The sequence below is a fragment of the Lonchura striata genome, chromosome 3 (genome assembly GCF_050655825.1).
Source record: "Lonchura striata isolate lonStrDom1 chromosome 3, ASM5065582v1, whole genome shotgun sequence".
NCBI classification, from domain to species: domain Eukaryota; kingdom Metazoa; phylum Chordata; class Aves; order Passeriformes; family Estrildidae; genus Lonchura; species Lonchura striata.
The window spans coordinates 41213742-41226935 of record NC_140705.1 but is presented as its reverse complement, the minus strand read 5'-3'; the positions used below and the strand labels follow the sequence as shown (position 1 = coordinate 41226935).

The following is a 13194-nucleotide window of genomic DNA, read 5'->3' as shown; positions in this document are numbered from 1 at the left end:
AAATTCTTAAACAAACTAGCAATGTTATCCCAAGTATTGCTATAATGATATATAAAAACATACACAAATATATTCTACAGTCATGTTTTGTTGTTATTCTGTTGTATCTTTGTTAGATATGAAAAAGGGGCTAGGGGAGAAGGAAATGCAAAATAACACTGTGCAGATTTGAAAACAAGCAGGCTGGATGCAGTGTCTCAAGAGACAGGCACTTGCTCAGAGTTGTCAGATTTGATTAAAGGAGCTTTTGGCATCAATCAGACCTGACAGTAGTATATCAGAGGTTAGTAAAACTATAATTGGTGAACTGATTAACAGCAAAGAGGAAAAGAGGGTAGTGTTTTGCATCAGACTCCTTTAAAACATTTAGATCATTACTTAAACTTGAAGTCTGAGTAGCTAATTATATATTTTACAATATAAGAGATAAATTTCACAAAATCATGCAAGCTGTTCTTCCTCACTATGGTTTTCAAAATAAGGTTTGTACTGTCTTCAAGCAGACTGTTTTGTCATGGGAAAAAAGAATACAGAGAGCAGGTGCTCATTCCTATTACTCAGTACAACTATTGTGATTCTAATATACATTGTTTTCTGTAGTTTCATCTCAGACTAATGTAACTACTCCACATGAAAACTACTCCATATTCATTTAGTAAGACTATAAAGAACTTAAGGTAAGGGCTTTTACATTAACAACAAAAGGAAATTACTAGTTGTAATGTTTTATCCAGGTTATTTTTACTGTGTCAGAGTCTGTTGTATTGAGGTCTAAAATAGTACTGGAACTTCTAAATGAATTTTTTAATTTCTGGGACATCCAGGATTGTGCTGAAAGCATGACATTTTAAATCTTCACATGTGAACTTAAATCATATGAACTTAAATTGATCATAATTATGAAACTGAGTATGCAACAAATAAAGTAATATTGAAAAAAATCAATTCAACAAAACGTGTCATAAATATCGTGCTCTGCTAAGTCAATGTGCTGGTACATTGTCAATCAGTTGCCTTTTCATTAGGTGGAATAGCTGGGTTCTGTAAAGGAACTAAACCATTGTGCATTCCTAGGACTCATTATAAAATAAAACATGCTGAACAGAGTTTTATGTTGCTTCAGTTAAAAAGTCATTGGATATTTTAAGTTCTGAGTGACATCTGTTACAATCCCTTGTTGATTTATGCTGTTGATTGACAATTGCTGTTAGCTTTGGTGACTTATTAATTGCTTCTAATATGCATCAGTATAATACACCTCTTTTGTAAGTCTTCCTAGCACAGTGAACTCAGTCTTTTATGTTAATACTTCTTGTAAGTGTAGCCCTATTATTAAATGTTTCTAAGATGCATATACATGTATATCTGTATGTGTGTATATATGGTCTTGTATTGATATTATTTTAGAATACATTTTCAGATTTGTTAGAACCTCCTCTGTTCAACCTAAATGGGCATACTGCTCATCAGCATATCTTTGTATGGTAAGGAATTTGCTTTACTAGAAACATAATTCTGTTTTAACTGTGTTAAACACATCATCAGATGTTTTTTTATGATCTATGAAGAGCAAACTACTTGTATTCATTATTTATTACTTCCTACCTCAGATTCTTGTTTTGAATTGCTGCCCTCTGCTTTACTTTCTGTATGTTTATTCGACTCCCTGCCTGAGCTCCAGCTCACATGAGGTTTTTTTAAATGCTTGAATAAATCACAGAGTAAGAGTGCAATAAAAAGAGGAATAAAACCAGCATTATGAAAATGACTTGCAGGTTGCTGCTCTTGTAACGTGTTTTGATGGAGTTTTACCTCAAAGAGTGCCAAACTGGTAATGAGTCCCTGATGGGGTGTGATATAAGCTATCGAATATTAAAATTGTGAGAAACTCCAAAGTATCACTTATTAGAAGGGAAACATTTTCAAAGTGTATGAAGCCCCAGAATAGCAGCTCTGCCTACAGAATTGCAAAATATGCTGCATTCCAATGAGTGTCTACTCTGGGTGGATGTGTGTATTTGTGCACAGTTTTGCATGTCTCCAGTTTTGCAGAAGTTAAGAGCTTGCAGTGAGTTCCCTGCCAGAACAAACCACCAAGATAAATAGTTACAGCATGAATTGAGTAAACTGTGTAGGTTGCCCATGCCCCCTTGCCAAAAAGCTGTCAGAAGATGAGGAGTGCTGGCTGTGATTGAGCAAAGCTTCCCCTAGGATGAGGTAAAGGGAAATTGTAGATGTGTGTAAAGGAGCAGAAGCATAGAGAAGACCAGTAGCAAGGTGAAAAAAATAAAGACAAGGAAGTTTCTACTAATAAAAATCGACAGAAGTAGATCTTTGAGAAAGCATCTTTGAATACTAACAATAAAGCAGCAGTGGCTAGAGCAGAATTCTTTATTGCTATCCATTCATGGTGAATTGCTGTGCTGGAGACAAATTTACTGCAGGTGAACACAGAAAGGGGCTGGTTCCATGCCTTCCAAAGCTATTAGATCCTTAGGGCTCGTATTTCATATATATGCTATGTTTTTTCTTTACCTGTATATATTAATGAATTGGGCCTTAAAATTGTTTCTTCTCCAGCATCATTGAGTCACTTCAGAAAACAGTTCTGTTTGGCAGTTTACTGAATTCCCCTGTTTCAAATTATGCTTGATTTCACCAACTCAATTTTAGCAAGAGAATTCCTTCTAATCTGCAAATGATAAAATTAGTTATATCTAATAATTTTTTCATGTTGTTGAAAAGTAAATTTCTGAAATATCTAATATGCATTTTCCAGTGCATAATATTTCAGTTAATTACAGGTTATATTTTAGCTTTTTCTGTCTCTTTGCCTCCCTTTAGTTTTGGCTATCATGTCTTCAATGAGACTTTTTTGTGATAATAATAAAATGAGTAACTCCAGTCTCATTGGTCACTGAGCAGGAGGAGCACAGGAGGAAGCCTTTAGAGAACAGATGCTCACATAGCCACAAGCATCAGAGTGTTTTTTTTCTGTAATAAGATTCAGTTTTCTTTTTTCTTTCCTAAGGATACTGTTATATTGAGAGTTACTTAATAGAAAGTGGGAAAGGTACAAAGAATTGTTAATGCAAAATGAATGAGAAGTGGCTCTTAAGAGGATAAAGCAAATAAAGGATGAAATTACAGTAGAAACTTGTATTTCTTGTAGATCTAATCCATGGTTTGAGAAGAAATATTGTGAACTTCACAGAGAAATATAAAATAAATGAAATGTTTGCTGTTTATTTATCATAATTCTGATGGTTTCAATGAGAAAGTAGCGCTTTTATTTAGGTATTTTAAATATGAAAATATCTCTGCTGTGCTGCAGGTGTGAGATGACATATGGTTGTGTTACATTTCTGGATCTTGATCCAGCTTGGGGAAGATAATTTCATTTTGGAAACTTCCCATAGCATACAACCTTTATTATTGTGATCATTTGGCATACACAATATTTTTGTAATACAAAGGCCTCTGGATTTGTTCATGAGTTTATTCTACAGTTTCTTTCTAGAAAGAATGATAGATCCTAATGCTCAGCATGTATAATAAAACTTATATGTCAAATGTTTGAAAGTGTGTGTGTGTGTACCATTCTATTCAATGTTTCCACTGTTTTGATATAATAAAGGAACTCATATTTCCATCTCTACAGTACAAAGTAAATGCACTGTACTGCTGCTACTCTGTTTTCAGTATGACAGCAAGCTGGCTTATTTTTGGAATGGTGCTGATACTCAGAATACCCAGTCTGAGTACAAGGCACGTACTTTTTATGTTACAGAAATCTGTGTAACCACATATTAAAATAAACATCCTCAAGCACAGAGCACAGGGGTTTTTCCTATCATCTTACTTGATGTTTAAGCTGAGTTCTGAGTCAACCAGTACTTTATGCCTGGTTTGATGATTATCTGGCACAAAGAAAGAGTGATCCAGGTCTTTTCTGATTATTTGATGGCAATTATAATAGTCATGAAGTTGGGGGTGAGGTAGGGTGTGCATCTGAGTTTTGATTTATTGTTGTGTATATGAAAGGGATGACAGGTCAGATGAGTGACAGACGAAGACTGAAATGGCTAAAAACTGTTCTTTAAAATGGTCTTTAAGAACTTAAAAGCAGTGAATTTTGTAGTATGGCATGTTAGAAATAAGTTTTTTATGTACTTTGTTCTGAAATCTTTTCGCATGTGATTTGGACCAGTGGGTGTGTAAACTTGAGGGGATTACAATAGTTTTTCTAGGCTCAGAGTGAGTGCCCTAATTATTCAAGCAGAAAACAGATACTAGTCATGGGCAAAATGTGTTTGGGAGAACTTAAAAATATCAAAGAAATTCAAAGAATTGAGAGCAAGGTGTTGAAAACTTAAACCTTCAAGGATGTACCAACCACTAAAAATAAATGTTGGCCCCATAGAAATTAATGGAAGATAATTTGATTTTAGTAAGACAATGAGCCTTTTCAGATTAAAAAAAACCCACAACAATGATAAACTCCAGCATTTTCAACATGTTGATCTTCTGAAACTGTGATAAAAATGTAACTTCCTTTTACCATGGAATCTGGCTTCAGAGGAGACTGAAGACAACCTGACAAAAATAATTAGCAAATCATGCAATTATAGAAAAATGCATTTTCACTGTCTCTTGAAATTATGTAAATTGGTGTTGAAGTTACCAGTTATTGTTGTCCCTTTTGACATAATTTTTCAAAGTGAAATAATTAATTTTTTTTGTTTGAGTTCTTACCTGAAAATTATGTAAAACCATCTAGAGATATGTTAAATAACCTCAAAGCTAAATTACATAATTTTGAGTTTAAATACTTGGATTATTTCTTTTAAACAGGTAACTCCTTTGGTGTAATAGTGGAATTGAGTGACAGTGCTGATTTAAGTCTGAAGACTTTGTCAAAAGCCCATGTTTCCCTAAAGAAAAAGTAAATGTGAAAGAACAAACAATAATCAAAAATACATTGGGAAAAGAGAAGTGTGTGTACATAGAGAAACTTAACATGACAGTAAAAATATTGACAGTTAACCCATTTCTATTCAGCCGTATCCTAATACAAAAACCAGATTGAAATATCTTGCATGAGTTTCAGTTCATTAAACAAATGTGACACTTTATTTTCTAGCTCTTTCAATACCAAGTGAGGTGAAGTGGTGAAATAGCAGTATAAATGAACACACTTCTCAAAGTGCTGAGAACTCAAGTCCATGTAAAAGAAGAAAATATTAAAAATATTTTTCAATATTTGGTTTCTGTGTCCTTCTCTTGCAGAAGAGAAAAAAAGCAGAATCTCTTCCTGAATCTGAGTTTTGATTTTAAAACTTAAAGGATAAAATATATTGTCTCTGAAAATTAATTATAAAAAGAAATGCCACTACTGCATTTAAAACTAATAATGAGATGACTCATAATGTGGTTTGGTGTATTATTTTAATTTAAATAAATAATCTTTATTAATCTTTGCTGATAGCAATTTCTTTTAGCTGATACTTTTAAATAACATTGTATATATTTGAATTCAGTTTATAATTTGGAACTAACTACAAAGCTGATCTGTTTGGGTTTTTTTTTGAGAATTCTTTTCCCCAGCAGTAATTTATTTTTGAAAAATTAATGTCATATTCTCTAGCAAAACATTCTCTGGAGATCTCTTTTCTTACTTGATATATTGTCTCATTTAGTATAGCTTTTAATTCAGGTCATTGCTTTGCATACATTGCTATTTTAAAATAAGATCTAAGTAAAACACCATTATAACGGATATTTAGTCATCACTCAGAAACAGAATAATTAATGATACAATTTTAAATATATATCCTAATAACATGACTGACATTTAAAAAAAAGCTGTGATCTGAATGTTGTCAATTTAGATTTAGCAAATTAGCTAAGTAGCTTGCATTTGTAGTATTTCACACCTTAAAGCCTTAATATGCATTGCTAAATATATTTCCTCACTGTTTGCTAATTAATGTTCTGTGGAAGTACAGCTGCTAATATTTTGTGGTTGATATGGCTCATTTTAAAGTGCTAACAACTGCATCTGTAGTAGTGTTACATTTCAGTTCATAAATTATGGACATCCATTTTTACACTTACTATTTTGTACAAGCATTTGAAAAATCTCTATTTGCTAACAAAATGCACCCAGTAATATTTAAAAAACCATGAAAATACCCCCCCAGATACCATCACTCTGTGAGATAATAGTGACTCAGGCAGTCTTTCATGTGTAAAGTTTTAAATGTTGCAGGAAATGAACACCTTTTTTTTGTAATATCGCAAAGTGTCTTCAGGAGTAGCTCTTGGTAATTAGTGAAGACTGATATATTCTGATGGTAAAATAATTGGACTGGAACAATATTGTGTAACAGTGCAGGGAAAAATATTTTTCTGAGGGGAATAAATAAATACTATCAGAATATATCCTGTGGAGAAGACCAAGTACAAAAAATATTCATAACTGTGTTTTGTAAAAAACATTTTTTTTTTCATATTTTGAAAGAAACATCAGCACAAGCAATCCAGGAGGGTCCTGGAGTGCGCTGATGAGTTCTTCCTGTGTAGATAGGACTTGGAGGAGAGGTGCTTTGCTGTACCTCATAAAGGAGGAACTTGTTGGAGGTGTCAAAATTGAAGACAGGCTTGACCTTAGCAACAATGAGATGCTGGAGCTCAGCATCGTGAGGAGGAGGAGGAGGAACAGATCAGAAAGGAAGCTCATAACCCTGGGCTTGAGGAGAGCAGAGTCCCACATGATGAGGTCCTGGAGGGAAGAGAAAGTTCAAGAAACGAAGAAAGCTGGTTAATATTCTTCCAAGTTCAAGAGTGGCCCATCACAGTGAATAGGAACTTGGACAAAAATGAATGTATAGGAACTTGACCTGCAGGAATGAACAAGTTGCTCCAGGTCATACACAAAAACGAAGCATACATACAGAGAGTGAGAGCAAGGACATGCAGTCTGGGAGGAATACAGGGACATTGTCTGACTATCCGGGATTGAAGTTAGGAAAGCTGAAGTCCAGACAGAATTGAATCTGCTCAGGAATATCAAAGAAAACAAGATAGGCAACAAAAGGAAGACAAAGGAGAATTTGGGCTGGTTGCTGAATGAGACAGGGGGCACAGGACACAGAAGAGACTGAGGTAATGAATGCCTCCTTTGCCACAGTCTTTACTAGCAAGGCCAGGCTTCTGGAATCTTGAGTTCCAGCACCTGGGGGATAGTGTGGAGCAAGTGAAGTGTACACTTGGTGGGAGAAGATCATGTCTTAAGAGAACAGGGGACGTATATGTCCATAGTCTGATGGATTTGCATCCACAAGTGCTGAGGAAGCTGGCTCCTGTCATTGCAGTGTCACTCTTGATAATCTTTGAGCAGCCATTGTAACTGGGAGAAGTGACCAGAGACTGGAGAAAGGCAGATGTCACTCCTGTCTTCAACAAGGGCAAGAAGTAGGACCCATGGAATGCCTGGCTGGTCAGCCTCATATGGGAAAGTGATGGAATGGCTAATTTTAAAACAGTTTCCAGGTACATGAAAGACAAGCAAAACCTATCATGAATAGTGTGCTTGACTTCACTAAGGGGAAGTCATGCTTGGCCAGCATGATAAATTTCTATCAAGAAATGTCTGGCCAGGTAGATGTGGTAAAAGCAGTGGCTGTTGTCTACCTAGATTTCGGTAAAGCCGTTGATAGTGTTTTCCCTAAGATCCTCATAGAGAAGCTTGTTGATGTATGAGTTGACTGAGCAGACAGTGAGGAGAGGCTGATACACCAGAGGACTGTGCTGTCATAGAGGGACATTGACAGGCTGGAGAAATGGCCTGACATATCTACATGAAACAATGAATTTTGGAAATTCCCATATCCATGACTGGTGTAAGTTGTTCAGTCTGTTTTACTAATGCAAGGATTAAGATATCAAAAGGTACAGCTTGAAAGTATGGCTTAAGGAGAAAGCTTTTCACAGGGAGCTGTGAACTATCAGGTCAAGCATAGGTATGAGGAGAGGGTCTTAGTTATTTACTGTGCTGTGAAGATTAGAAATATTTTATCACAGATGATTTTAGTGAAACACAACCATCAAATTATTATATTAGTTCATTCTGGATAGCTGTTTCAATGTTTTCATGTGGAAAATGTATACAAATGGGACACAGCTTGAAGTTATTAGTTGATATTTCTATATGGTTTTCCATACTGAATCCTACTAACGACCATCCAACACATATAGATGCAGAAAACTGCCTTATATATAAAGTAGATAAAACTTAAGATAACTTCATGTTCTACATTGCATTTACTCTGCTGTATGTTAAATTACTGTCTTTTTATAAATTGCTTAATATTTCTTTTTTTTTTTTTCCCTCTGCTCTATTAGATGCTTGTGACTACTCCAGAGAAATGGGATGTAGTGACAAGGAAAAGTGTTGGTGATGTAGCCCTCTCTCAGCTGGTAAAACTGTTGATTCTTGATGAAGTTCATCTACTGCATGAAGACAGAGGACCAGTACTCGAAAGTATAGTAGCACGTACTTTAAGACAGGTAAGAGAGAAAAAAATTTTCAAAATAATTTTGGTTTGGTCAAGAATAAATGTCACTATAAAGGGTAACATGCTTAGACAATTAAATAGAAATACTTCGTTCACAATTTATTTTACAGCTGTTCTGTTTTAAAGCTGTGTATTAAGAATGTGGAATTTTTTTTTTTTGTCTTCTACTTTCCTTTCTGTATTATATCAACTATCAGATTCTTAAGGTGCATAGTTTATTATAGTGCTGTTTCTTTACTTATAATTTATTTGCTTAATTTATTCTACTGTACAAATAACATGAAAATTAAACATTTTTAAGCAAATAATAATAAGGCTAATGTTTTAACACAATCAAAATTGAAATTATTTTCTTGCCAGGAAAGCTTATTTTCAATGAGCAGTTTTCTTAGAATTTTGTTTTTGTTCTAATTAAGAGTACTATCTTAAATCTAGGTAAAACTTTCAGCACTGCCAGAAAAATACTACATAATTTTTAATCTAGCATAAATGTTCCTTTTGTTTTTTCCCCGTGATTTAGTGGTATTTTTTAAATACCAAGATTTGAAATGGAAAAAAGAGAATAGGGAATTTTTTCTTGAATCATTTGCAAAAGAATTCAGAGTTAGGTAGTAAATAAGATTGGTCTCAAGGGTGAGATGTGCTTTTAGAAGTAAAGTAAATCTTGGAATTTGGGGATGATAAAAAGGAAGGATTTAGAATAAAGAAATAATGGGAGGAGGAAGGACAGAGTCCAATTTTTTTTTTTTTTTTGGTCATGGAGAGCAGAATTCTATCCACAGAAGTAACCTGTAACAAATTTAAATGAAATTATTGTTTTTACGGCTCTATTTGTAGTATGTTAAATGTTTAAAGCATTTTAGCTTTCAAGATGCTATTTTTCTTGGTAAGGCTACACTAACCTTGTTAAGGCTTTTTGAATCATCTGATTCCAACTCTTCTAAGAACAGAATAAAATTAATGTCTGCTCTAATCTAGTGCAGCAAGTGGAAAGATCCTGTATAAAGAACAATATAAGTAACAATTCTTTAGAAGAAGCTAAATTTAGACTACCTCAATGACACTACACTTTAACTGTTTGATGTTGTATTTTCTTTCTTAAATGGTTTTGATAACATTGTTTTTCCTTAGGTGTCTTTATAGTAAACCATCTCAGGTTTTAGCAGTGACCATGATAATCATTTTCTTCATGTCAGATTGCAAGACTTATTCATTTTTTACTGTGAAATTTTGTGAGACTTGTAAGATAGGCTTCAGCTGTTCAAAATAGATGTTGAGAGCCATTTTATCTGTCCTACATTACTCAGCTTGGCATTCCATTTCTGCTTTGTGTGGACACAAATCTCCCATAGATACTTCCCTTTTGTATCTGTCAAGCCTGCCCATGTAACTTAAGGAATATAAAATCTGAGGCAATTATGTCTTGGGTACTGAATCCTATCTTTAGTGCATTTATTGTAATTATCTTAGCAGTATCTTGCTTCAGCACTCATTTAAAAAATAGCTCTTTTTAAAAAAGGGTATTTTAATCTCCTAGAATTTCAAGGTTTGTTTTACCTACTGAGTTGGAATTTAATTCATCTGGAGCTGAAGCTACCCAGTTGGAACCCTTCCTTAAGTGAAACAGTTGGAAAATAAAGCAATATACAAATTTTGGAACTGACCATCTCACCACCTTATTTATTGTAGCTTGATAAGAATAGTGGAGACTCATGTATATTTTTACAAGTAGGTAGCTTAGGAAAGGGAAAATTTACAGTATAAAGGTACACTAAAAAAACCCACTGTTAAAAAGAAAGCAAAATTACTTGTAGAATTTTTTAGAATTGTGCTGTAGAAAACAATTGCTGACAAAAATATTTCACATTGTAAGCCTCCCAGAGAGCCCAGAGACAAAGAAACAGGAGATGTTTTGTACAATTGTCTTAGGTTTTTACTATGAAAACAAATTATAAGAGGAATGCTTTTTAAAATTACACTGAAATGTTATACTTCAGCATCTGAGCTTGCAGGCATCATTCTATGAAGTTTGCAGTATACATCCACAGGTATGAAGTTACTGGAACTTTATGCAGTCAATAAAGAAAGATAACATAATGTATCTGATTTCAGAAGAACTTCAGTGGAGTTTAGTGAAAATACTTTTATAGATGCTCAAAGTGTAAAAAAAAGTCACATCAAATATTTTAATATTTAATATTTATTACTTAGTGAGGACAAAAAATGTTGTTGCATTTTCTTGGTTTTGTTCCTTGCCTGTAATTCCATTTTATATATTTTGATAGAAATTCATAAATGTCCCTGGAGCATGAAAATGAGCCAGGCTATTTAGTCCATTCCTGGAGAATGTCCTTCTGTCTTCAATGATTTCAATCTCCTCTCCAACCCTTCTTAAAGTAGTTACAGAACTTACTTTTTACTGATGTCTATAGAAATATCATACTTGTTCAATATTCATGCACACAGGAAGTAAGAATAATTGTTCACTTCTTGAAAAACATAAAATACCCCAAGGACAATATTAATCTGAAACATCCTTGTGTCAATTACAGCACTGTAGTAATGCTGAAATCAGTTACCTGATTTGAATATTGGTTTCAGGCATATAAAATATTGACTATTTTTTCTTAATTTGTAGTAGAGGGACAGTAATTCAAAAGAAAATCCATTGCAGAGTAGTAGTCACTAGATGAGAACTGGAGGCTGTAGTAACTGAGATCTATTCTGGTAAATACCATTTACATTTTCCCACTTTCTGTACTGTCACTTTTGGCTCCTGCAGGAGACAGTGCATTCAAACAGTATAATTTTTGATCTGACCCGGAACAGTCATTTTTTGTATCACTTCTAGAACAGAACCATGATAAATTCCTTTGAATACTACTTCAGCCTTTTCCATAAATCGCTAATAATGCATGTACCTGCAGTTCCATGTGGATTGTTCTTCCCTAGCTTGTATATGAGACATTGTCATGATTCCTGTGTGGGACAGGATGTATAATGTAGTGCCTTTTACCTGTTGCAGGGTTTATTATCCTGTCTTAGAGAAAAACCATCTAACCTGTTTCATTGGAGGTATGAGGGGTGTTTTGTTTAGATGGTGTATTACAGGAAAAAAAAGACAGTGGATTGGGATTTTTTTTGTCTTTTTAAGAATTAGCATTCAGTTAGATACTTGGGCCTAGAGCTCTGCCAGAAAAGAATGTTTTGAGATACGTACTGATATGAGGTAAAAATACAGCTATCCAAATGCATTCTTAAAGCAGGAATATCCTGATGCATTAGCAGGTCTGTCCTAATTTGTACCTCAAAATACTTGAATGATTGATGTAGTTTCCCCAGATGAACACTGAGTCACACCATTACTGTAAGACTTCAACATGCTCATTTTAACTTATGGCATTTTTTAGAATTAGGTTTTCTTTAAACCTGGAAGGATCACATATATATTGGAATTGCTGACAGTTTTACTCATAGCAGAATGAAGGGCATATTTGTGCATGTTTGCACTTTTCAAATTTTAGAGAATGTTTTTGCAAGTGATTTAAATTGACTTTGCTAAACATTTTGGTGGTAAAATTGCTCAGAGCTCTCTTATATACTGTAGGTATAACATCAAACAACTTATTTGAATCCAATATATAGCTTTGATGTTTAAAGTTTTAGTCCAGAGCATAATGCAGATGTAAAACTGAAATGCTTAAACTTTTTAATCAAACTTTCCACACTACGGTAATATACTAAGGTTATTAGCTTGAAAGAAAAAAATCCACAGTTTTTACAGGCCACTGAACTATTTTGTTATAATTATTCAGAGATTTTGATTACTTTCTTGCTGCTTATAGGTATTTTTTCACAAAAAGGCATACTGAATACTACACTTGAGTTATGCATAAGTTTTGATACTTGTTCTCAATATATAAGTGATAAATTAAATAAAAGAAAATCTATATTAAAAGCTTTCTCAGATTTTGAGATACCAAAGCTGCCATCTTAGACATACAAATATTGTTCTCAGCATTGTCTCATTCTTCAAGTTAAAGTTTTAGTTGCTTTATGTTTTTTTTATTAGATCAACAAAGTTACTATAGATAGGATAACACAGCAGTACAAGGAGTACAGAGACTCCTGGAATACACTGATGAGAAAGGCCTCCTCCAGGCAATAGAGGACTCAACAAGAAGAGGTGCTCTGCTGCACCTTTTACTCATCAAGAAAGGAGGGGCTTATTGGGGAAGTGAAGATCAAAGGCAGCTTTGACTGCAGTGGCCATGAGATGTTGGATTTCTTCCCCTGGAAATTCTTATGTTTCCTTTCTGAGCTTTCTTTCCTCATGCTACCTTATTTAAGGAGCTTTTTCTTTCAGCTGTAATGTATTTTCTTTGGTTTTATTTTTCATTTTCAATATTTGTAGTGCCTTATTATTTCCTCTACCTATTTTTTTTCTGTCCCTTTCATTTGCTCTTTTGCCTCTTACTAGAGATAATTGGCAAACAAATTCAGATGTTACTCACCCAAACCCAAATGTCTAATTGTTATCAAATTTGGAATTTTTATATACTTGGGATCCCATTCTTGATTTTGATGATTTGATCAGTTTAAAAAAAAAAAAAAA

At 33.9% G+C, this 13194-nt stretch overlaps 1 protein-coding gene across 5 annotated transcripts in view; it reads left to right on the top strand.

Moving 5' to 3' along the window:
- Window positions 1-13194, top strand: part of ASCC3 (activating signal cointegrator 1 complex subunit 3) — a 249939-nt gene that overhangs the window by 84346 nt on the left and 152399 nt on the right. For all 5 annotated transcript variants that reach the window (XM_085574922.1, XM_085574920.1, XM_021533823.4 and 2 more), the window contains exon 11: window positions 8407-8571. In XM_085574922.1, coding sequence (XP_085431048.1) covers window positions 8407-8571 — 165 coding nt within the window. The remainder of the gene's footprint in view (window positions 1-8406; window positions 8572-13194) is intronic.